Genomic DNA, 23,289 nt, shown 5'->3' on the forward strand with positions numbered 1-23,289 from the left:
CCTCACACAGACATACATGCAGGCAAAACATAAGATAAAAATAAATTATTTTTTTTTAAAAAAGGGAGAAGGGAATGGATAACGTCGTGAGAATTTGAGGTTTTAGTTGTTCCCCTCACTAGCTAGGGAAGTTTCTTCTCTACTCTGAATGTCAGTTCTTATGTGAAAAATAGTCAGCTGCCCCAGGTGTTCCTGAAGCTCTTGTACACGTACAATGCTTTTATCATACTGAGTTGGACACAACAGTGGACATCAAATGGAGACATAAACATGAACTTAATGTTAGATGACAATGTCAAAATGAAAAATAGAAATATCTCTACTTTTCTATGATATATATATATATATATATATATATAGAGAGAGAGAGAGAGAGAGCTATAACATCTGAATTTAAGACATTTTCCAGATTCTTTTTATACGTGTGGCTGGTATATACTTCTTCAAGAAGTTTATAGTTTAGGGTGAATGGCATAGTACAATTCCTAATGTTTTTGTATCTCTTACAAAGAACTTTGAAAGTTTTATTCACAATAACCCTCTGATATGGGGAATCAATCTTTGCCTTCTTTCAAAGAAAAGGTGATATTGTCAAATATCGAGATGTTTCAGACAATCCAGAGATAAAACAAGTCAATCAAATTTACTAACTAGAGGTCACCTCATTTATTATGCTTTAGTGGTACAGGGAAACTGAGGTCAGAGGTGAGAGGGTCAAGGAGAAGAAAGGTGAGGTGTATCTATAGATTGGTACACAGCCTGTCGGTGTTCAAAACGTATTTGATAAATGAATAAACTATCTGGGACTAAATATTAAAAGATTATATGCTAAAACATTAAAAATTAAAACCTTTCTATCAGATCATACACCTTTTCCTATTTTAATAATAACAAGACAAAACATAATATAGCACACAGAGTTGCATAGGTTTGGGGGTGGGGGCGGGCGGGAAGGTAAGAAACTTCAAAGATCTCATTTGGCGGTGGCAGGATCTGACGTGCCCCCGGCCGGACCAGGGCGGAGCTCCGCTCAAACTGAGATGCGGCCACCTTCTGCGGAGCTGAGTCAGGTCGGGCAGCCCGTGAAGCGACGGGAACCAATTACAGCCAAACCAGCCTGTCGACGGACAGAACGCCTCACTAGTTATTCACCGTAAGGATTCAGACGCCCCGCTGTCTCCAAGGGCAACGAGAGACCTCACTTCCGGAAACGTCTCGAACGGAGGGCGCTGCTATTCTATGTCACTTCCGCTCCCCGGGCTTTGCGGATCTGGGGAAGGTGAGTTTGGACAGGATTGTTTCTCTTCCGGCGCTGTACACTGTATTAGAGAAGGCGTTAGGATCGCTGCGTCCGCTAGTGGCAGGCTCTTCCTGCAGACCAGGCCTTCGCGTTTCTGGTCACGTAGTACCGGTACGGTGGCCGAGGAGGTTTGAGCGCGCCGGAAGTCGTCCTCGGCGCTCGCGCCTGGCTGGGCTAGAGACGCACGTGGCGCGGTGAGTGCTGCGGGGACGAATGTGGGAAGGAGCGGGCGGGGATGTGGCGGCGAGGCTTGGGCCCCTGGGCTGGGGCGAAGACACACCCCTGTCTCCGCGCTCCTAACTGGCTGTGTGGCAGGTGACGGGGCTGCGTTTCTGCTGTCCTCTTTGGGGTCCTGAGTGACTCTGCGGTGACCAGATGAATGCTCAGAGCCCGCAGTGACCAGAGGCAGCTGGCCTTCTGTCTCCCCAGGCCGGAGAGAACATGTCTTTCCGAGGAGGAGGAGGAGGAGGTCGCGGAGGCTTTAATCGCGGTGGCGGAGGCGGCGGCTTCAACCGTGGCGGCGGCGGTAGCAACAACCACTTCCGAGGGGGCGGTGGCGGCGGCAATTTCAGAGGCGGCGGCCGAGGAGGGTTTGGACGAGGGGGCGGTCGTGGAGGCTTTAATAAATTCCAAGATCAAGGACCTCCAGAACACGTCGTCTGTAAGTCGTCTTCAGAGCTTAATCTCCTCCGCAGTGGGAGTGGAGTCGGGTGGGGTTTATGTGACTAGCAAGTTTGATGATAGTCTTCGAAAGGGCGCACTGACTTAACATCCTATCGGAGCTGTGAGGAAGCGATCATGAGAACTGAAGTAGTGCGGTGGTGAACTTGAGTTTGGACTGAAAACACGAGAATTAGTCATTATTGAGTGGATAGCCCGTTCTAAAAGAGAGGAAAGAGTTCGGGAATAAGTTTCTTTGCTGTGATCCCTAGTGATACAATTGAAATCCAAAGCCAGGTTTTTAGCCTCCCTAGTCTGCGCTATTCGTTACCAAAAAGCCAGGGAAATTTGCTTTGGAGAAAGCAAGGAAAATGCCTACCTAAAGTAATTTTGAATAATTATCCGGGAGGTGGGATGGAAGTCTTGGGAAGTAAGAGGAAAGAGAGGGGTGGATCTGTATGTGTGATTGGTTTGCTGGACAGAGTGGCTAAAAGTCAAGGGGTGTTGTAGTAAACCATAGAGGAGATACTGGCAGCCTTATGTACAATATAAGGTGACATGAAGAAAAAGTGGGAGGGTAGGAGATATCGCCAACCTTTTGACATTTCAGTGTCATCTGTGAAGTTCACACCCCAGAAACATGCAGCCTGATTAGCACACACACACACACACACACACACACACACAAACTCCCTTGCACAACCCTGCAAAATCGTGTTTTAAGTGAGAGTACCATTTTGTGATGGGCCACGTTCATACCTCTTCATAGCTGACCTGAAGTCCGTACATTTGGCGGATGGATGGAAAAGAAGTTTCAAAGGAAACATAATAAGTAGGATTTGGCTAATACCGGGAATGAAAGGTTCTAGTTGTTAAGGATGGGGAGTGATTTTTGTAAATACAGTGTTTAATTCTAGGTTATAGAAACAATGGTAATTATTTTGTAATTCCTGAGAAGGATAATCATTGGAAGAAGTGGTAAAAATAATGAGTTCTAAGGAAGAAGGGGACAATAAACAAAAACAGGCTGATTGATGTTTATAGGTTGGGGAAAAGAAAGGATAGTCAGTGGACTACACTGTTTTCATTGTGAAAACCATGGCAGGGTGACTGTCTTAGGTTGGGTGATCTCCGTGTCCCAGGCATCTCATTTGTTCTGGTTAACCATGTATTAGGGTGGCTGCCTTGAGATGTGACTAGCTTCATGTACAAGGGCACAGAAAGAAGGGGAGTCTCTAAGAGGTCCCCCAGTAATGGTGTGCTAACTTAGGACCACGGTGTTGATAACCAAGCTTTGCGTTGGAGGTGAGATGTGGGAAAAGACCAAGTGGTCAGCAAGTTGGTCCGTGTCTGAAATGGGCCCATGTCTGTTTTCATTTCAGTGTTAGGCGAGTTCATGCATCCCTGTGAAGATGACATCGTTTGTAAATGTACCACAGAGGAGAACAAGGTGCCGTACTTCAACGCTCCTGTGTTTTTAGAAAACAAAGAACAGATTGGGAAAGTGGATGAGATATTTGGACAACTTAGAGATTTTGTATCCTTTCTAATGGGCTGAGCCAGTGATCTCATCCAGGAATTATTGTCCCTCCCCTCCCCAGCCAGGTAAGTATCAGCTAAAGCAAACTCACTGCTTCGTTTAGTAGATAGCAATGCTACAGGTAGACCATAAGGAAGACTGTAGGAGAGAATGCCTTCACCCACTGACTTTATGGAAAGTTCTAGGAATGGAGGCCGTTTGGATATAAGCCGCAGGATTGTATTTGCGCTGCTGCTGCTTTACAGATGATGGCGCCTCTAGACTATCATGATAGGATTGGGAGGTACTGATTTTTTTTTTTAAATTATGGTTTTTAAAGAAAATATCATTTCCTCTTGGAAGTTTCTTGATTTCTTATAGCCAGGCATTCTTTTTAAAATGCTTAAACTCAAAAGTTTATTATCTTTTTACAACTTTCTTTCTTACTTGTTCCTTAATTATAATTAATAGTATTTTTCAGTCAAACTATCAGAAAACATGAAGGCATCGTCCTTTAAAAAGCTCCAAAAGGTGAGTCAAACTCATAATTAAAATTCTTAGATTCGGAGGAGAATGGTGCATGCTTTAGGGATAGTCTTAGGGGAGGCAGTTACGGCTCCTGCACTGTGCTTCAGTGGGGCTCTGCAGCTGGTGTGTAGTAACACAGGCATTGAGTCTACGTTCCTGCAAGTGTCTGCTGTGGCCCTGGTTGGCTGGGACCTCACTTGTTGAGATTAGGTTGGCTTCTGATCTGATGTGCTCTTCCTGCCTTCACCTCTGAGTCCTGGGATTACAGGTATGGGCTTTTACACCTCTAAACTTACTAGTCTTGAAAAGTAATGATTTAGCCAGGCATGGTGTTGCAAGCCAGTAGTCCCAGCACTTGGAGCCAGAGAGGCAGGAGGGTAGTTGCTTTGAGTCTAGCTTAAGCTACATATTGAATTCCAGGCCATCTTGAGATACTTAGCAATCATCTGTCTCAAAAGCATGTAAGTTACTTGGTAGATGGAGATAGATACTAAAAGGTTCCATAGGTATTTCGTTAACATGGTATATTCTGTTTAAAAAAAATTAAATGGTTGCCATGAAACTCTGTAGTGGGGCCATATTTAATTCTAGCCTTCCTTGAGGTGGTACTTTTGAAACTGAAAGCTCAGAATTAACCAGGAAAGATTTTTACATCTCAGATATCTGAGGACAGCTCTTAAGATGTCATCCTTTTAGGTCCCCTTTTTTTTTTTTTAAATATTTATTTATTTATTATATATACAATATTCTGTGTGTATCCCTGCAGGCCAGAAGAGGGCACCAGACCTCATTACAGATGGTTGTGAGCCACCATGTGGTTGCCGGGAATTGAACTCAGGACCTTTGGAAGAGCAGGCAGTGCTCTTAACCTCTGAGCCATCTCTCCAGCCCCCTAGGTCCCCTTCTTATAAATTTGACCCAGTTGCCCTTAAGTAGCATCCACCGTGCAGTTTCAAGAAAGAAGCTAGAGAATTTTGATGTGGTTAGGCCAGTACTTACACACTGAGCTAGCAACAGCAGAAGGTGGGTTCTGCATAGAGAAAACTGGAGCATCAGGATGGCAAACTGCAGAAGGCTCTGATGGGTCTAGACCGTTTAGCGTGGGTGGGGAAGGTTCTTGAATTAAAAGGCTGGTGAGATAGGAAGGAGCTTGATAAGCTATGAGACAGATTAGGTTTTAGTTTTAGCATTGTTTCTAAATAATAGGGTGAGCTTGATCTTTACGTTTGTGCTTATAAGAACACTGGCGAAACCGAAAAGCCCGTTGGAAAGGGGTGAGCACTCTTAGAAAGGGCCAGTCCTGTAGGCTGTACAAAGCCAGGGATGCTGTGGGCTAGATGTAGAGTCCACGAAAATGAGAAGAGGCTGCGGGGATGTGAACATACATGAAAAATCAGTGGGACTTGGTAATAACTCAACCAACCATTTTTTAGAAGTTTGATTTTGACATCTTTGTGGGTTATGATCCCACTTACTGACTTGGGCAGCATTGGAGAACATAGGTTGAGGTAGGATGGTGAATTTCATTTGGGGCACAATGAGATAGTCAAAAGATGAGGACTTCACAGGACCGGAGTATAAATAAAACTGGGAAGTTGTTGATATACAGACATAGGCTATGAAGAATGGAAGCAGTAGAGTTCTCATGAGAGCCTCAGGCCCCGTCCCAAATTTAAATGTCTTAGTGCAGGCTGACACAATTGCAAGGAAAGGGGAGGGGCACATGCATGTTGTACACACAGTCCCTAAAGTAGAACAGTTTTCAGGGGGGTGCACGTAGCACTCAGTGGGTTTAGGAACAGCGTGTTAGTCGGGTGTCAAAGAGCTGGGGGAGTGGTGGTTCCAGAAGCCAGGTCAGAACAGAAAATTAGGTGGAGACAGTGACTTGCTGATAGCAAGTGGCACTGATTGTAGATAGCTCTGAAAGGGGTGTTTGGAGCTGAAGAGCCTAGAGAGAGACAGTGCTGAGGGCTTCTCATGGCTGTGTGACTTGAAAGTAGAAAGTTACCTTAGAGACCCTTGAAGCCATGCTGATCCCTGCCTTTCTTACTGCAAGATTACTTGAGGATTTCTATAGTGATATAAGCCCTCCCAATCCCCATCCCTTGTTTTCTATTTTGTTTTCCAGTCTACTGGTGTTTTGGAGTTCAGGTTCTCCTTAGCCAGCCTAGGTTGTTACAAAGTCTAAAGATAGCATTTTGACCTAATTGTACTTTCTGTGATGGAGTTAATTCAGTAACAGTTAGTCACACAGAGCACTGAACACATTGAATATCCTGACATATCTCAGGAACTTAAATTTAATCTCATGTCAATTCTGATCATTTTTTTCTTGTCAGCTCTCTTAAATGAATATGTAGATTTTTGGAGACATGTATCACTAAAAAATGAGATTGAATTGACTCTAGTTTTTTTGTATGTATACAATCTAAAGCACTGATTTATGTATCTTATGATCTCCATGGAACTTTATAATTGGCACTACATTTTTATACATAAGAAAACTAGGTAATTAGAGGGGTGGGGGAAGTCCTTGCTCAGAGCTGTGTATGGGATTTGAACCTAAGTAGGCTGGGCTATCTAACTGCTACTGTTCAACTTTCAGTTTTATATAGATCCGTATAAGCTGCTGCCATTGCAGAGGTTTCTACCTCGTCCTCCTGGCGAGAAAGGACCTCCCAGAGGTGGAGGTGGTGGTGGCAGGGGAGGTCGAGGAGGAGGAAGAGGAGGTGGTGGCCGAGGTGGTGGAAGAGGTGGTAAGTTATTGTGGGGTTTCTAATGAGGATTGATTTATACAGTACACTTTAGTTTAGCATGTAACCAGACTTCCCTTACCTTTATTTCTCTTACATATTGCCCATATTGTTTCCACAGCTTCAACAGAGGAAAAAATTTAATTTTACCTTTGCAAGATTTCAGACCCTTGGATTATTCTTGTTTTAATAGAGATTTTAATAGAGACTGTCACCCATTGCTTAATAAGAGATTCATTTTGAGAAATGCAATGTGGGCAGTTTCACTATGTACACTTAGACAGATCCTCATGTAGAGCGTGATCGCTCAGCATGGCTTCTTAGTGCAGTGGAGGGTTGTAAGGTGGAGGCTAATGCTGGTGAAATGGGGCAGGCTGCTTTATGATTAGCTTCTTGCGAAAGGGATGTACTGAAGAGTCACAGTATAAAGGGAAGTAAAGCAGTTGTTTTTAACCACTGTCAGGCATTGGCTGCTGGACACAAGTAAATGTGCTGTGCTCTTAGATGACTAGGCTTACATATTCCAACAGTACTGTGAGCGTGGGAGTCATGTCTTGCTCTACAATGTGAAAATGTAGGGTTTTCTAGGTCCGTTATTATTTTAGGAGACTTATATGTTATGCATGAAGCGCTATTTTGTATTTTATGTATAAAAATTTCCTAACCAAATTGTAGTTTCTTAAGTTATCAATGAGTATTTTGATTTTATATGCCAAGGGCTACCCTTATGTCTACTTAATGTCTAAGCATATTCTTTTAATTTTTCTAGCAAGTTTTCCAATGACCTTCATGTGCATGCTCTAGCACGCATACATGCACATACATGTACATATATACACATACATACACATGCAGAAAATACATGTGATGTGGAAAACAGGAAAGGTGGTGATCTTGAGTTAACCCTACTGCTCCACTTGGGAAACTGCTATTTCTTCATCTTTATCTTTTAAAAGTTATTGTAAAACACAATAGATGAACCTGTATTTAGTCTTTATGATTATAGGAATGGCACAAGTTTTACAGCTTATCAGAAAATGAGAAGCATCATTATTTAACAAGTATTTCTTTTTTAAGGTGGCTTTAGAGGTGGAAGAGGTGGAGGTGGGGGCTTCAGAGGAGGAAGAGGAGGTGGTGGATTCCAAGGTGAGTATGAGGAAGATGCCTTTAAATAACTGGATTTGTAGATCGATGCTGTCTGTTCGTTTCTTTCCGTTTAGGTTTATTTCTCTTCCCAACAAGTATGGCAAACACTGGGATGTTCTTGGCTTTAGCTTAATTTATGGCTCCACTCTCTACCATTACTTACTAATTTCTCACCAAATTACTTTGTTATGTTAACCATTCAAAAACAAAAAATATATGAATGGCAGTTGTATTTGGTAATGTAAATTTATCAAACATTGTAGGAACTCCTGTTGAAGTTGAATTTGGGTATTAGCGCTGTAACAAGCCTTCTTGATTTTCCTTTGATCAGGAAGAGGACATTAGATGTGGCAGTTGGCAGACCTCACGTCTTCTGTTTTTTCTGCGTGATCTTCTGCTGTGATTGAAGTCTGTCTGGAGTCTTGAGGATGCCGCTCTGTCAGTGGAGCTGAGTCGTCTGTCAGCACTGGATAGAAACAAGTGGGGCAGAACAGTCGTTTGTGCACAGAAAAAGCATGAAGACCCCGCTTTGTGCAGTACCTGGGACTTAAGCCTGGTGGGTGCTTAAGGAACAACAGGACTTCTCCTCTGAAGTATACTTTGAATTTTTTAAATAAAATTTTTTATTTCTTTAACTTATTGCTTATTGATCGAAACCTATTTGTTGAAATTTGGAAGAACAAGCAAAGCTTAAACCCATTGAATTACAGATAGAAAAGGTAGGGTGGGTGAGTTTTGTTTAAAAATACTCTGATTCTAAAAGGTACCAGATAAGCTCAATTGAACACCCCCTTCTCACCCCCCACCCACAAGTCAGCCAGTTGGAACAGTACTTTAAAATCACTCAGACGTGAGCTCCTCCTTCAGAATGCCTTTTGGATAGGGGCGGAACAGCAGCCTTTGCTGTTCTTCACTTTTGTGTTTTATAATATGCAGATTAAAGCTGTTTCAGTAACCACAGTTAAGAATTATTTTAAAATTTTTATTTTGAGTCTATTAAGATTTGAGTAGCTCTGTTCATGTGAAAACTATAGTTCAAGAAATTTAGGAATAGAAATTTATGGGTCACTAAAGGTTTTCTAAAATAAAATTTTTAATGAAAAGTTACCTTTATTTTGACAATATTTGACTACCTATTACATTTTTCAAATCCTGGGTTAGGGATGCTATACATGAAATTGGCTTTGATTGCCGTTGCTAGTGTGTTGTCAGAAATTAAGCACCACAGCAAGTGAGGGTGCCTCAGTATGGAACTGAGTGCCAGCAAACAAGCCTGCCTCAGTATGGAACCAAGTGCCAGCAAACAAGCCTGCCTCAGTATGGAACTGAGTGCCAGCAAACAAGCCTGCCTCAGTATAGAACTGTGTGCTAGCAAGCAAGTCTGTCTCAGTATGGAACTGAGTGCCAGCAAACAAGCCTGCCTCAGTATAGAACTGTGTGCTAGCAAGCAAGTCTGTCTCAGTATGGAACCGTGTGCCAGCTGTAGGTTCTTCTTTTTTTTTTTTTGGTTTTTCGAGACAGGGTTTCTCTGTGGTTTTGGAGCCTGTCCTGGAACTAGCTCTTGTAGACCAGGCTGGTCTCGAACTCACAGAGATCCGCCTGCCTCTGCCTCCCGAGTGCTGGGATTAAAGGCGTGCGCCACCACCGCCCGGCTTTTTTTTTTTTTTTTGGCAGCTGTAGGTTCTGTTACTCCCTTGTTGGTTTCTTCTCAAGTCTGTTTTAGCATGAGTTACTTATTCTTAAGTGCTTGTTTTAGCAGTGTGAAATTGTGTTTTTGTGTCTAAGTTCTGCCTTTTTGTTAATGGAATCGCAATGCTATAAATACATAGGCGAAAGCAAAGGCCTGGTGGCAGGAGCAGGTGAGCGCTCACATCTTTATCTGCCAGTGGGAATGGCATGGACTTTTGAAAGCTGAAAGCTGGCCTCCAGGATACACGGCTCCTAATCCTTCCCCAGTAGTTTCACTGCTAGGGACAAAGTATTCAAACATGAACCTAAAGGAACCATTCTCGTCCACTTGATCAGTTTGTGAAGGGCATGAACACCCAAGGATGGACGCAACATCGGCAAGAGTCGTGAACATGGCAAAGGTGACAGGATTGTAGAGACTGTACACAAACCTGGAGAATACACACTTTTTAAAATTAGTTTATTTGAGACATAACTCATATCCCAGACTGACCTCAAATTCTGTATACCCAGTGCTGGGGGGTTGTAGAGTGCAGTGCCATGCGCAGTGAAACTTATCTTTTTACCTTACATGAACAATTAAGTGGTTAAACATTCATTTCTGTATCTCACCCTTGCTGTTTTGTGTGGATTTTTGTTGAAATATTTCAGTTCAAATCGAATTCAAATCGACCTCACCTCCTGAACTTTTGGGAGATTTACATGATAGGTTTACATTCAGTTATTAAAAATAAGTACTGTTTAATCACTTTAAAAATTCAAATACTGGTCAGCCAACCCAACCTGTTCCCTAGACGGAACCCTGCAACAGAAAGGCCCTCCAATGAAGTGATGAGCAAGTGCAGCCCTCTAGTGGTTCTGTTTCATGCTGCATGGAATTTGGTGACATTTGAGCCTTGCTTTGAAGCTCTAAAAGTAACTGAGATACTTATACCCCTTTACCATAGCAATGCATGCTCATACTAGGTTTTTATGTGACAGTATAGACAATTAGGATTATCCTGTACTTGATAAGCTGAGTGGTTGACTAAATAGTGTGAACTCATGCATGCTAAATCGTGGGAGAAGTAACTGAGGTGGCATAGAGTAGGTCGTAACCATGCAGTGGGACATGTGGCTATTAGGCTTAGGCAGGGATTTATGGACTGGTATTTCGGGGGAACAAGCTGCACCATGTGTGTTTGTGTGTTACATATAGACTGACATACTGGTTCCACATGGTAGATCCCCTCGTTTTTGTTTGAAAGGAAAGAAGTTCTTAGGGTATAGTTTAGTGTGACTAGATAAATACATAAGCAAAAAAAAAAAAAAAAAAAAACATTAGGATTACGCCAGGTAGTATTGGTGCCTTTCATGGGGAGATTTGGAAGTATGGGAGTCAATAGAGTATTCAAATTTTTAGGAAAAGTAAATACAAAGGGAACTGAGGTGAAGAATCTCAACCAGTTCGTGCAGTTCAGTCTCTAGTACAGAAATGCAGCCCTTCTGAAGATGTAGGGAGGGCTTGAGTTCAGGCAGATGAGTTCCTGAAGATGTGGGGAGGGCTTGAGTTCAGGCTGCTCCTGACTGCCTTTCTGAGTTGGGTTTATGTGTTCTGTGTTTTTGTTTTTGTTCTTTGAACAGGCTGGTTTGCTTGGTAATCTGCTGATAAATACAAGACAGGAGCCTAAATTTCTTAAGATGTGTGGTGGCTGGGTTTCTCTTTAAGAAGATTTCCCCTTGTTCTAGGAATTAAAATGTTTTCCTCTTTGGCCCAATTAAGTGTTAATGGAGGGCCTCTAATGAAAATGCCTTTCTTTGAGGTCTAGAAGTGGAAATGATTTGTCCTGAAAGAACTTTCCTGACAGGCTGCTGAAGCTGATTGCGATCGCCCGAAGGCTCTTCAGAAGGTGGTCTGGACTCTCCAGAATGCTGAGCCACACTTTAGATTCAAACACTTCAGGCTTTAGGAACGAAGGCGACTCTGTGTTTTCAAAGACGGAACACAGCATCATTGCAGCTTACCTGATTGTGGCAGGTATGGTGTTCACTTAGTTACCTGCTTCTTGGATGGGACAAAGAAGAGGTGTTTGGTACAGGCATGCAGTGTGGGCTAGCTGGTAAACAAGGGGACTGTACCAGTCGGAGGAAATGCAAATGAAGGAATAAATGACAGCAGTGTTATACTGCTTCTTGACATGGAAGATTTTTTAATCAATGAGAGCAAAAGGGGCAAGAAAAGCTCTATAAAATGAATTTTTAGAAGAGAAATTGTCCATATATTTGGTTCTTACATTAAATGTAAACATGAATACTGCGCACCATGGTAAAAGCATGCTTTGTATCATTTACCATTCTCATGCATAGTTTGCATAGTTTTCTTCTTGGTAGACTTAATATTGAAAGGTACTGGAGGAAGAGTTTGAAAGAGAAAGGGTGCAGATGAGGCATGCAAATTCAGCTCCTCTAGCAGGCAGTCGTGGGAAGCAGGGCTGTAGGGGGTAGCTTTGAAAGATAGTGCGCCTTTTTACTCTTCCATGTTCTCATGTGTGAAATGAAGATAATAAAGGGATCTGTCATGATTGATAGGAAGAGTATATTAAATGTCATCGAGACTCCTAAGGGGCATAGATAGTTGTTGGGCAAATATGTTCTTGCCGTACAAATATTAGATTAAGATAAAGGCTTGTCTGTAGAAAAGAGCATGAGGGAGATGACAAAGTCTGTGAGTGTGGCTTTTACAATCAATCACTTCATCCCAAACTTGTAGGCAGTGGCGAGTTTTAGTGACTGTTCTATTGGGCTCATTGCTTTTTGCATTGACTTATGAAAATTTTCAGTCATGTTTCTAAAGACAGAGATACATCTCTGTGTGTCTACTTTACAGCTGTTTTGTGTCCACTTCATAGTTGACTTGGGCTCCAAATAATTTAATTTTAGTGCTACAAATTCATTTGAATACTTCTATGTGGTAAGAGCAAATAGTGGGTCTGAAATTCCAGAATCACATGGAGACACTATATATAAGTTTTGGTTCAACTAATTGTAGGTGACAGGGAAAATCCAAAATTTATCTGGTATTTTGGAGGCTGAAGCAGGAGAATTGTTGAGTTCAGAGTCTAGTGGGCTACATAGTGAGATTTTCTCAAAGGGGGAAGAGTCTGCTCACCAGATCAGTATGCTAAGGGATTTCCTAAGAAAACCTTGTAGCTGCTTTTTAGTTTTGTTTCCCAAATCCACACGGGTGAGGAGCTTCTAAGTGGCTACCTGGCTTTGAGCAGGTCTTTTTGTTAACCCTAGGTAGGTCGGCTTTGTTAGGAAGCATCAGAGCATGCAGTCTTTGCTTGTGCTTTTGCAGAGGAACTGGAGGAAACACATCCCACCTCTGCTTTTGTGCTGTGTGTCAAGTGTCTCTTGTGCTTCCCATCCCCGCATTTTCCTCTTTTAACAAAAATCCATTTGAGCTCCAGATGTTGAAAACCGAGGGAAAGGGTGCACTTGAGGATCATTCCATTTGTTATTTTGGCCATGGAGCTATGGAGATTTTTTTTTACTGTAGAGTTTATTTATAAATATATGATTTATTTAATTTCTTTTGAACCAGGAGCTTGCTGTAGTGTGTGTTCTAGCCTAGAGCTATCTATGTAGCTAATGCTGGCCTAGATCAGGGTTTTCCCACTTCTGCCTTCTGAGTATTACAGGTATGTTATCACTGTGCCTGGCCTAGCTTTATTAATCGGTTCTTACTTAACTGTCTGTGTGTGTCTTTATTAATCGGTTCTTACTTAAGTGTCTGTGTGTGTCTTTGTGAATGATCGCCACATGTATGTCTACAGAGGCCAGAAGAAGGCGTCAGGTCCTTGGGTCTACAATTGCAGGGGATTCTGCGCTGTTCCACACAGGTGATGGGAACAGAATTCAAGTCTTGTGTCTAGAAGAGCAACAAGTGCTCTCAGCCACTGGGCCATCGCCACAACCCCCTAGATTTAATTTATATTTTAATCTTTCATTTATATACTTTTACCATTTTCATTGCTATAGACATCTTGTTAATTTAGTATGCTTGAGTACTCTATCTTCACCGCTTTAAGCTGAGAATTGAGAGTATGATGAATGGATGGATTTGAAATAATTCATCATGGATGAATTGTAAAATTGTGGTGAGAGGTTGGCTGAGAAAGATGACTGAGTACCAGACAGTACTGAACCACATAACCTGCAAGGCTACAGCGAGTCCCTGAAGGGTTGAATAGAGACAGTATCTGATTTCCATTTCAGACATATGTTGTGATGGTAGCTAAGAGACCATTAGGCCACTGCAGTAATCTGAAGTTGGAGCAATTGGGGACTTAGTGGAGGCACAAAAAATTAGACTCGTTCAAGAGCTAGAAGGTAGAATTGATGATTTGCTATGCGGCTGGGAAAGAAGAGGGGGCATCAAATTTAACTTCTAGTGGGGGTTGGGCTGGGGTGTGCTACCAATTGATGATGTAGTTCACTGAGATAGAAACACATTTGGGGAAAAACAAGTGGGAGGTGGGAGGTGGTGTCTGAGTTCAGCTTTTACATATGGCCTAGTTTTACAACACTAATCTCAGACACAATGAAGCCACGCAGAAAGTTGAATTAGGAAAGAAAGGGGTCTAGGACAGAGGTGGAAAAAATATATTTTAGTGTGGTGGTGTTGAAGAAAAACTATCAGGTAGACCAAAAAGAGATGGGAGGGAGCTAAAGGAATGGGGAGGGGAATGATTTAAAAAGGTGGGAGGGTAGGGCTGCTCAGAATTTAGACTGACAGATCTGCTATCCACTCAGCAGAAAGTCTCTGCAATTCGTGAAATAATGCAGCGTATAAGTTAGCTAGAGAGAAGAGAGAAAAGAGGCAAATTATTTGTTTAGTACCAACATTATATTAGAGACTCTCCAAAATGTAATTGCTTTCTTGTGGCTATGTGCTGGCTAGGCAGCAATTTATGTGCTGTATTTAACCCTTTTTGAATCCAGGTTATAATGTGTTTTTCTCTTTTTTGCCCCCCATAATAGTTTTTGTATGTTTGCTAAAAAGATCCAAAGGATTTTGTCAAATTTGCTACTATTGTGCTTTAACGAATAATAGAAATCGGGCCCACTGGAGTTAGTGGCATTCCAATCATCAAGATCTTGCTGTATGGCACATACTCGAGATAGAGTTCATTAGGAGCCTGAGGTGTATAAGGTAGGGCAACATAAACGCTGCATGACATCACTCAAGAATAAGAATAAGCAAGCACTCTCGGAACCTATGGAGAAGATAGAATCCCATGGATAGGAGGCTGCTCTGAAGCCATATGTTCCAAGAGTGCTTGCCTGAACTTTAAAGGGTGGCTAGCACTTTAACATTCAGAGGAATAGCGCAGGGTATTTCAAATGGGAAAATATGAAATCAAGATTTGTAGCTTGATGTATTTGCAAAACTTCCAGAACAGTGGGCTTATTTCATAAGCGTGGAAAGAGGATAACAGCAGATTAGGGCAAAGAGCCTAAACGATCAGGTTAGGACACCGGGCTTTTCATCCTTCAGTACTGGGGACCTGGAAGCTTCTGTAGAGCTGTTGCTTATTATTTGATGCAGCAAGCATAGCAGCCATGTGGAGAAGAGAGAAGAGGAATACGGAAGACTGGTGTAAAAGGATGCCAGTGAGGAAGTTTTGATGGAAGTACCAAGGTAGAATGGAAGTTCTCTCTTAGCCGGTCTTCTGTGTGTTGGTGTTTGGGATTATTCCCACTGGTTTGAACAGTAGCTGGGGAATGCTCATTAAGTAGTTATTTTCCTGGGAAACACGATTCTCTTCCTTATGTTGCATAACAAGTCCTGTAATGGTTGCAACTTCTCTGTTGAAACTGATTTTGCAGCAGCCTCTACCACTGGGACCTGAGACTGGCCTACATCTATCTGCCCCAGGAAAAACATATGCATCCTTTCAGCATGGAGAGAATGTTGAACTGGCTAACATTTGCACCCAGTGTGCTCAGTGATGGTTCTTATTGTTAGTGACCACACTAGCATGCTGGTTAGTAACTTTAGTCCTCAAATTATACAGCTATCTAGACCTGTCCAACTGTGGGACACTGAAAACACTGAGTTTCTTGATTCCAGGGTTGAGAATCGGATAGCTATGGTGCTATCACCTGTGATATTCCAGTGAACCAGAAATCTGTCTCGGCCTGTTGTCTGGATGGTCAGGGATTGCAGTATGCATTCTAGTATAGTGTGTGTGTGTGTGTGTGTGTGTGTGTGTGTGTGTGTGTGTGTATGTGTGTGTGCATGAGTCACATGAGCTTACTACTACATGCTTAATGTGCTTAATAATAATGAATCATAAAAATATGAAAAGTGACAGAGATGGTGTTAAGATGGACTGCTGTTTGAGGCTTGAGGAAGGAAACTAGGCAGAGTGAAGAGGGATTTAGTCTGCCACAGGACAGGGTGGCTGGTTATTCTTGTATCCTAAAGACCCTAGTGCATTGGAGTTATGGAAAGCTACAGGGGGAATTTAGGGACAAATAGTCAGTGGGTGATGACGTTTGAACCAGCCTCCAGTGCTGGCTTCTGCAGTCAACAGGGTCTTTGTGTTCTAATTCCATTTTCATTCACAGAAGATGTTACAGTCTTAAGAGAAGTGGGACCTCTTCAAACAGAAGGACTAAGCTGAATTGCTATCTTTTTTGAAGTAACAAATATTTAATTTTTATTCTATTCTAAATATTAAAGTTAAACAAAACGCATGGTCCTTTTGTGTGTGTCCTAGGTATAATAAGCATTCTCAGCAACATAATAGTTCTGGGCATCTTCATTAAGTACAAGGCACTGCGGACACCTACGAATGCGGTGATAATTAACCTGGCTTTCACGGATATCGGGGTCAGTAGCATCGGCTACCCCATGTCTGCTGCTTCAGATCTGCATGGAAGCTGGAAATTTGGATATACAGGCTGTCAGGTATTGGGGAACATTGGAATAAAACAAGATGAAATAACAGATTCAAATTTAAATGTCTTTTTAAGAATCTTAAGAACTGGGGCTGGGGAAGTGGATCAGTGGGTGGTAAAGTGCTTGCTTAGGAGCAAGGTGACCTGGATTAGGATGCTAACACCTGTGGAAAAGCCCAGGGTGGCAGCACACAACTTTAATTCCAGCTCGAGGGAAGAAGAGGCAGGCAGGTGACTGGATCCAGAGGCTTCAAGGCAAGCCAGTTTAGCCAAACTCCCTGTTCAGGGAGAGAGCCTAACTCAAAAAAATAAAAATAAAACAAAACAAAACTAAAAAGTGGTGAGCAATAGAAAAGACATGTCAACTTCTGCCCTTCAAATGTTCACACATGGGTGTGTGTACCTACACACATGTGTACAGGCATGTACACATCACACGTACAAAACAACAAAAATCCAGTAATTTAAAACAAGAGATTGCAGGACAAGAGGTTTGCTTTTGTGGAAAATAGCGTCAGCAGTGATTGAGGATATATTTATTTTTTAATAGTTTATACTTTTTTCTCTGCCCCCTTCATGTCCTCCCTTCCCCCTCACTCGCTCTCGCACACACTCTGTAATCCACTGAATGAGATTAGTGTTGCCTATTGAGTTTTAACTGAACTTGTTGGCTTGTGCAGGTAAACATAACTGTTGTGAGTTCACGGGTGTATCGGCCATGTCATGTCCGGAAGATAGCATTGCATAGTGGTCTTTCTAAACATGTTCCTACATTCTTTCTGCCTCCTCCTTTGTGATGTGCCCTGAGCCTTTTGTTGGGGAGGGATTGATAAAGCTGTCTTTTTTTAATGCTGAGTACTCAATTATTCCCAGCAACTTATTCTCAGCACGTGGACCAGTTAAGAGCCTTGCGTGAACTGACTACTGCAGAAAGAAGCTTCTGCTGAGGGCAGACAGGTGTTTAGAAGGCAGTTAACAGCTCGCCCATTTGGGAAGACAACAGTGATAGGCACCTCCTTTTTGACCAGATTTATAGAATGCGTGAATTCCTTCCTGTAGAGCAGGCCTCAAATTCAATCTAAAAGTGACTGTTTACCCCATAACCTTTGTTCCACTGTCCACCAGATGACCATTTAATATGTTTTAGGTGTAGTCTAACAATGAGACAAAACTACAAATAGTTAGGGCTCGCAAGATGGCTCAGAGGGTAAACATTTGCTGTGTAAGCCTGACAACCCGAATTCATTCTCTGTGTTAGAAGAGAACCAACTCCCAGAAACTGTCCTTTGACCTTCAAACCTGTGCCATGGCATGCACATGTTCACATACACAGTGCATGCACGTACACACACACATACCATATATACACAATAAAAATGGAAATGTTTCATGGGAGGGTTTTGGAATGATGGACTGTTAACGGTTTGTTTTTCAGATTTATGCTGGATTGAATATCTTTTTTGGAATGGTAAGCATTGGCTTGCTCACAGTTGTAGCTGTGGACCGGTACCTGACCATCTGCTGCCCTGATGTAGGTAATGGCATGTTTCTTGTCCTTCTCAGTGACGTCATTCATTATGTAACACCTTGATATTTATTTTAAAGTACAGACGATGGTTTGTAATCAGACTGTCTTACTTCTCTAGAAACGTCTGTGCACAATTCTTGATGGCTCCCTACAACCCTTAAAGCACAATCTAGATTTCATTAGGCATCCTATAAGGCCCTGGTTGCCTTTCCAGCTTCATCCAGGGTCATTCTTGGGTACTTTCACCCTTTGGGACTTTCGTATGTGTCCTGGAAAGCTATTGTTCATCCCTATGCGCTACACGTTTATCATTCAGGTTTTAGGTTGCCATTTTGTCAGAACGTGAAGCCTCATAGGTAGCTTCGTGCACTCTAAGGAGTTCTGTAGAGAATGCATTCCATTGAGTCAGCAGTGGAACCAAGTGAGTCCTGTCATTGTGAACAACACTAATGCTGAGTGTGCTTCTCAACAGGAAGAAGAATGACCACCAACACTTACCTCAGCATGATCCTGGGTGCCTGGATCAATGGCTTGTTTTGGGCTTCGATGCCCATCATGGGGTGGGCTAGTTATGCCCCAGATCCTACTGGAGCCACCTGTACCATAAACTGGCGGAAAAATGATACGTAAGAGATGTGTTTACATTTTATCGTCAGATGCTCTCCTCCTCCTGCCCATGGGGGTCCTTGTATAGGCTGCGGCAAAGGCTTCTTTGGTAGTGTGATACAAATGGAGACAGACGAAAGAGTGGATTATGCTTGCTTATAGGTCAAGCTCATCTGGCTCCTTCAGCCCCCTTTCTTTGATCCTTTGTTCCTTCCTCTGTCCTCAGGCAGCAATGGCGACACCCTCCCACTCTTTACTCATCTTAGAGTGGGGGTCCCTGCAGGGATTTGCCATGGGTTAATGACACCCCTCATTTCCGTGGAAATGAGGATCATTTAGTTCACCAAGGAAAATGAATGATGACTCAAAAGCAAAACAAAAACAAAGATTTTTCTAAAGTAGTTTCTGTAAAGAGTCACACGTCAGGCCATGCTTCAGCTTTGCCATCACACTGAGAAAGCGCCGTCGACAGTATGTGAGTGTACGTGGCTGTGTTTTAGTAAACCTTATCACAGAGACAGTCGACTGGCAGGAACGGATAGCTCAGAGGCCGTAGTTTAATGCTCAGAGTGAAGTATGAGATCTAAGTCAAACACACTTCCTAAACATTTAACAATAAAATGACTGTTACCATTAATTCTAGCAAGTATTTCCTCTTTCCCTTCCCATGATCGTTTTTTCTTATATCCAGATCTTTCGTGTCTTACACCATGATGGTCATTGTGGTGAATTTCATTGTGCCTTTGACAGTGATGTTTTACTGTTATTACCATGTCACTCAGTCCATGAGAATTTATACTGCCCGGAACTGCACTGCGTACCTCAACCGAGACTGGGCCGACCAGGCAGATATAACAAAGGTAAGAAGCCAAAATCCTTGAAATGTCGTTGGTAATAAAGCTTTGACTTTGTATAGCTGGAAAGTCCTGGGGCTTCTCCCAGGCTCCTTTCCTTTATCTGTAATTTTACTACTCAGCTCTTTCTGCTGGTGTTTGTCCCATATTATCGAATACTATGCCTATCTGTTCCTTGGATGTCTCTGTGTGCTATGATCCCTGGACTTCATCCTGTAGATTGTGAGGATTCCTAAGTCAAACCTGGTCCTGCCCACCCCCTTCTTTCTAAACCTGAGGTGTGGTAGCAGTATTTGGTTAGATTAAAAAGCTTTCTCTCTTCTTTTGGTATGTGCAAACATACCAGACACAAGGTTCACATTGCCTTCCTCTTGGAGCTGATCCTTCCTGTACCCTTGAGAGCCTTGATTCCCCGGGTCAGGATGCTCTATAAGCAGAGACTTTTCCTTTATCATACAAACAAGGGGCAAAGGGCTCCTCTATACATTATTTGTACAGTAAGTAAAATATGCTGTCAAATGGCTCCCAATGGAACTCACTTAAGATAGGACTGTGTTTCCAGATTGAGTTTAGGAAGTTTGTTTGGTTGAAATTGGTGGGCAGCTGTCAGTAAAACCAGAAGTGGGTTGGGGAGGTTTTGCCTGCATATTTGTGTGAAACCAGCATTGTGTGCTTTCCCCAGCCCACGACATGAAGGTGTTCTTTGCAGTTATGCTACCCTCTTAGCAGCAATGTGACGTGTTGCTCAACACAGCCACTTGCAGTTGTTGTCATAGAAGGCTTCAGGAGCTGAAACAAAGAGTAGTGAAGGCAGAACCCCAGCTTCTTTTACATTACCAACAAAACTTTAACCTAAATACTCATGCTACTGTACATTTTAGATGCTAGCCTTGGTGATTATCTCTTTTTTTTTTAGATGTCTGTGATAATGATATTGATGTTTCTGTTGGCATGGTCCCCTTATTCCATTGTGTGCTTATGGGCTTGTTTTGGAGACCCCAAAAAGATTCCTCCTTCAATGGCCATCATAGCTCCACTGTTTGCAAAATCCTCTACATTCTACAACCCTTGTATTTATGTTGCTGCCAACAAGAAGTAAGTAGTGTTTGATATGTTTTTGAACAAAATGATAGCACAGAAAGAATATTAAAGGCCATGTGTGACTAGTGTCTAGGACTTTCAGAGGCAAATGACAGAAACCAATGCCAACTGTCACAGTTAGGGTTTCTTATGCTGTGCTAAAACACCCTGGTCAAAAGCAACTTGCCGAGGAAAGAGTTTCTTTCAGCTTACAGTTCTGTATCACAGTCTATCACTGAAGGAAGTCAGGGAAGGAACTCGGGCCAGAAACCTGGAGGCCGGAGCTGGTGCAGAGGCCATGCGGTAGTGCTGCTTACAGGTTTGCTCAGCCTGTTTTCTCATAGAACCACCTGCTCAGGGATGGCACTGCCCACAGTGAGCCGGGCCCTCCCGCGTCAGTAGTCAATCAAGAAAATGCACCATAGCCTTGTCCCCAGGCCAGTCTGATGGGGGCATTTTCTCAGTCACGGTTCTCTCTTCCCAAATGACTCTAGCCTATGTCAAGTTGATATCAAACCAGCCAGCACAACCACCTAATTAAGGTTATTTGGCTATTGAAAACAGCCAAGACCTTACATATTTAGAGCTCTACTCTTGTGACAGACTCTTCCCACACGGTGGCAGAAATATTCTTGGGCAACCCAGACCCAAATTCTACCAGCTCAGCAAACAAAGACAGCCTTTATCTCAAATGACCATGTGGCAGGGAAGTTCCTGGCTGGTCACTGGTCAGCTGGGTTTGAGTGGTTGCCCCGCCAGGTATGTGGAATAGTGTTTTCCAAAGAAAAGAGTAGACAGGCAGCAAGCCCAGACAAGGCACTTGGCTTCCGTAGGAGTGGCCAATCACAGACTCACTGAACTCCTGGGTAAAGTTTAGATTATTTCATTTTCTGTTACTGTTGGTTAATGAACCAATTTGTTGTGCTGAATCCTGGTACACCACAGAATGCCACAGCTGTGTCTAAGTGTGTGTGCTAATGCAAAGATGTGAGAGAAAGAACACACAAGCCTTAAGATGAGGTAGAGCACACAGAGGACCAAAGGACATATTATAAGATCAGGATCTGCTGGAAGTTCTCTGGGCAAGACCAGCCATTCTCAAGCCCCCTCAGATCCAACTGGCCTTTACACAGAGGACCAGATTTGTGTAAAATAATAATTTAATTCAAACAAGTAACTGCGCTTGGCAGTTGATGTGTCATTTTAAACATACATAGGTATTGAGTTTATCAGATGTCTCCATGTTTGTCATCAGTGATACAAAATTGGCCCTGAACTATCCATCTGTCCTGTATATTTATAAAGGCTCTCAATTGGAGATGTTGACATTGGGTGCAGTGACTTATTTAGAGAGGCCCATCAACAGTAATGACTCTTTAGACCAATATAACCATAGACCCTTCATCCAGCAACTGATGGAAACAGAGGCAGAGACCCACATTGGAGCACTGGACTGAGCTCCCAAAGTCCAATTGAGGAGTGGGAGGAGTGAGAATATGAGCAAAGAGGTCAAGACCATGATGGGTACACCCCATGGATAGGAGGAGGGGAGGGAGTGGGAACTGGGATTGGTATGTAAAATGAAAAGAGATAGTTTGTTTTCTTTTTTTAAAAAAAAATAAATAAAATAGAAAATAAAAAGAAAACAAAAGAAAAAAGTTTCATGTTACCAGAGACTAACATTTTTTCTTTTGTTTATGACAGGTTTAGGAAGGCTGTGTTTGCCATGTTTAAATGCCAGCCTCACCAAGCAATACCTGAGACAAGTTCTGTACCAATGGATATGCCTCAAAGCCCATTGACTCCTGGAAGAGTCTGAAATGCGAGAAAAGAATATGACATCAAATATTTTACTTGTTTGGGTTTTTTTGGCAGTACATTGATTTTGTTTTAAATATGAATTCATTTAGATCAAGTGCGCACAGACACCATTGCCTTATTGACAGCAGTTTCCTCCCTCCCAGTCAGTACAGCTCCATTGTGCAGGAGTTGCTGCAGAGCCTTCACTGTGTCCTCGAGGAGAATTGAGTAGCTGCAGCCTCTCCTCTTTCTCTTTAGAAGGCACACATTACAGTGTGTTGATGGCATGTAACTTGGCTGAGTTTCCATTAGACAAGAAATGGCATCTAGAATATTAGAATATTTTAATATTAGGAAAAGTTAATAAGAGACTGATCTAAATTACAATCCTGAATAATTAATTGCTGAAATGAGTTGGTCAATGTTTCCAGCTATGCAAAAACATTTTAGTATCTCTAAAGTTTGAATTTAGAATCAATTATTAATTCATATTATTTAAACATATTCAAACATTAAATACAGCTGCTTTCTATCATGCCAGTCTATTGTTCATATATGTTTTATAGTAGTGTAACATCTGTCATTATATCTGTTATGGTAGTGTAACATCTGTCGTTATATCTGTTACAGTAGTGTAACATCTGTCATATCTGTTATAGTAGTATAACACCTGTTGTTATATCTGTTATAATAGTGTGGCTAGGACCGATTCTGCCTGTTGGGTCTGCCCCATCCAACATGGCAGAGGTATGTTCACTGCGTCTTGGAGCCATGCTAACATCCCTAGCTCTTGGGATGCAGTGGGTCCTGTGTCACCATCAAACAACTTGTAGCACTCTGCTCACAAACCCTAAGTGCTTGGTAGCAGGACCTCTCTG

The 23,289-nt window shown here is 42.4% G+C and overlaps 2 protein-coding genes across 5 annotated transcripts; both read left to right on the plus strand.

Moving 5' to 3' along the window:
• Nucleotides 1-1,082: 1,082 nt before the first annotated feature.
• Nucleotides 1,083-8,537, plus strand: Gar1 (GAR1 ribonucleoprotein). 3 transcript variants are annotated; one of them, XM_041657530.1, is made up of 7 exons: nt 1,083-1,494; nt 1,730-1,961; nt 3,343-3,497; nt 3,951-4,010; nt 6,613-6,763; nt 7,838-7,906; nt 8,238-8,537. In XM_041657530.1, the coding sequence occupies exons 2-7, from the start codon at nt 1,742-1,744 to the stop codon at nt 8,249-8,251; spliced, it is 669 nt and encodes a 222-aa protein (XP_041513464.1). In that variant the 5' UTR covers nt 1,083-1,494; nt 1,730-1,741; the 3' UTR covers nt 8,252-8,537. The 3 variants fall into 3 exon arrangements, with proteins under 3 accessions (XP_041513464.1, XP_041513480.1, XP_041513472.1); XM_041657546.1 differs by having other exon boundaries at nt 6,613-6,751; XM_041657538.1 differs by having other exon boundaries at nt 1,083-1,279.
• Nucleotides 8,338-22,775, plus strand: Rrh (retinal pigment epithelium-derived rhodopsin homolog). 2 transcript variants are annotated; one of them, XM_041657510.1, is made up of 8 exons: nt 8,338-8,462; nt 11,443-11,612; nt 16,363-16,553; nt 17,979-18,078; nt 18,544-18,697; nt 19,369-19,537; nt 20,448-20,626; nt 22,316-22,775. In XM_041657510.1, exons 2-8 carry the CDS (start codon nt 11,504-11,506, stop codon nt 22,428-22,430), a joined length of 1,017 nt encoding a protein of 338 aa, XP_041513444.1. In that variant the 5' UTR covers nt 8,338-8,462; nt 11,443-11,503; the 3' UTR covers nt 22,431-22,775. The 2 variants fall into 2 exon arrangements, with proteins under 2 accessions (XP_041513444.1, XP_041513452.1); XM_041657518.1 differs by having other exon boundaries at nt 8,402-8,462; nt 11,404-11,612.
• The last annotated feature ends 514 nt before the right edge of the window (nt 22,776-23,289 follow it).

This window comes from Microtus oregoni, unplaced genomic scaffold (genome assembly GCF_018167655.1).
Source record: "Microtus oregoni isolate MIOR12 unplaced genomic scaffold, Mior012 000000F_ref0000247, whole genome shotgun sequence".
In the NCBI taxonomy this organism is placed as follows: domain Eukaryota; kingdom Metazoa; phylum Chordata; class Mammalia; order Rodentia; family Cricetidae; genus Microtus; species Microtus oregoni.

Excerpts from the sequence above, each read along its gene's own strand:
- Gar1 (XM_041657530.1), top strand. The coding sequence starts at position 1,742 with ATGTCTTTCCGAGGAGGAGGAGGAGGAGGTCGCGGAGGCTTTAATCGC. Across the intron at positions 3,498-3,950 it reads TTGGACAACTTAGAGATTTT|TATTTTTCAGTCAAACTATC; the intron begins GTATCCTTTCTA and ends TATAATTAATAG. Across the intron at positions 6,764-7,837 it reads CCGAGGTGGTGGAAGAGGTG|GTGGCTTTAGAGGTGGAAGA; the intron begins GTAAGTTATTGT and ends TTCTTTTTTAAG.
- Rrh (XM_041657510.1), top strand. The coding sequence starts at position 11,504 with ATGCTGAGCCACACTTTAGATTCAAACACTTCAGGCTTTAGGAACGAA. Across the intron at positions 18,079-18,543 it reads CATCTGCTGCCCTGATGTAG|GAAGAAGAATGACCACCAAC; the intron begins GTAATGGCATGT and ends GCTTCTCAACAG. Across the intron at positions 20,627-22,315 it reads TATGTTGCTGCCAACAAGAA|GTTTAGGAAGGCTGTGTTTG; the intron begins GTAAGTAGTGTT and ends TGTTTATGACAG.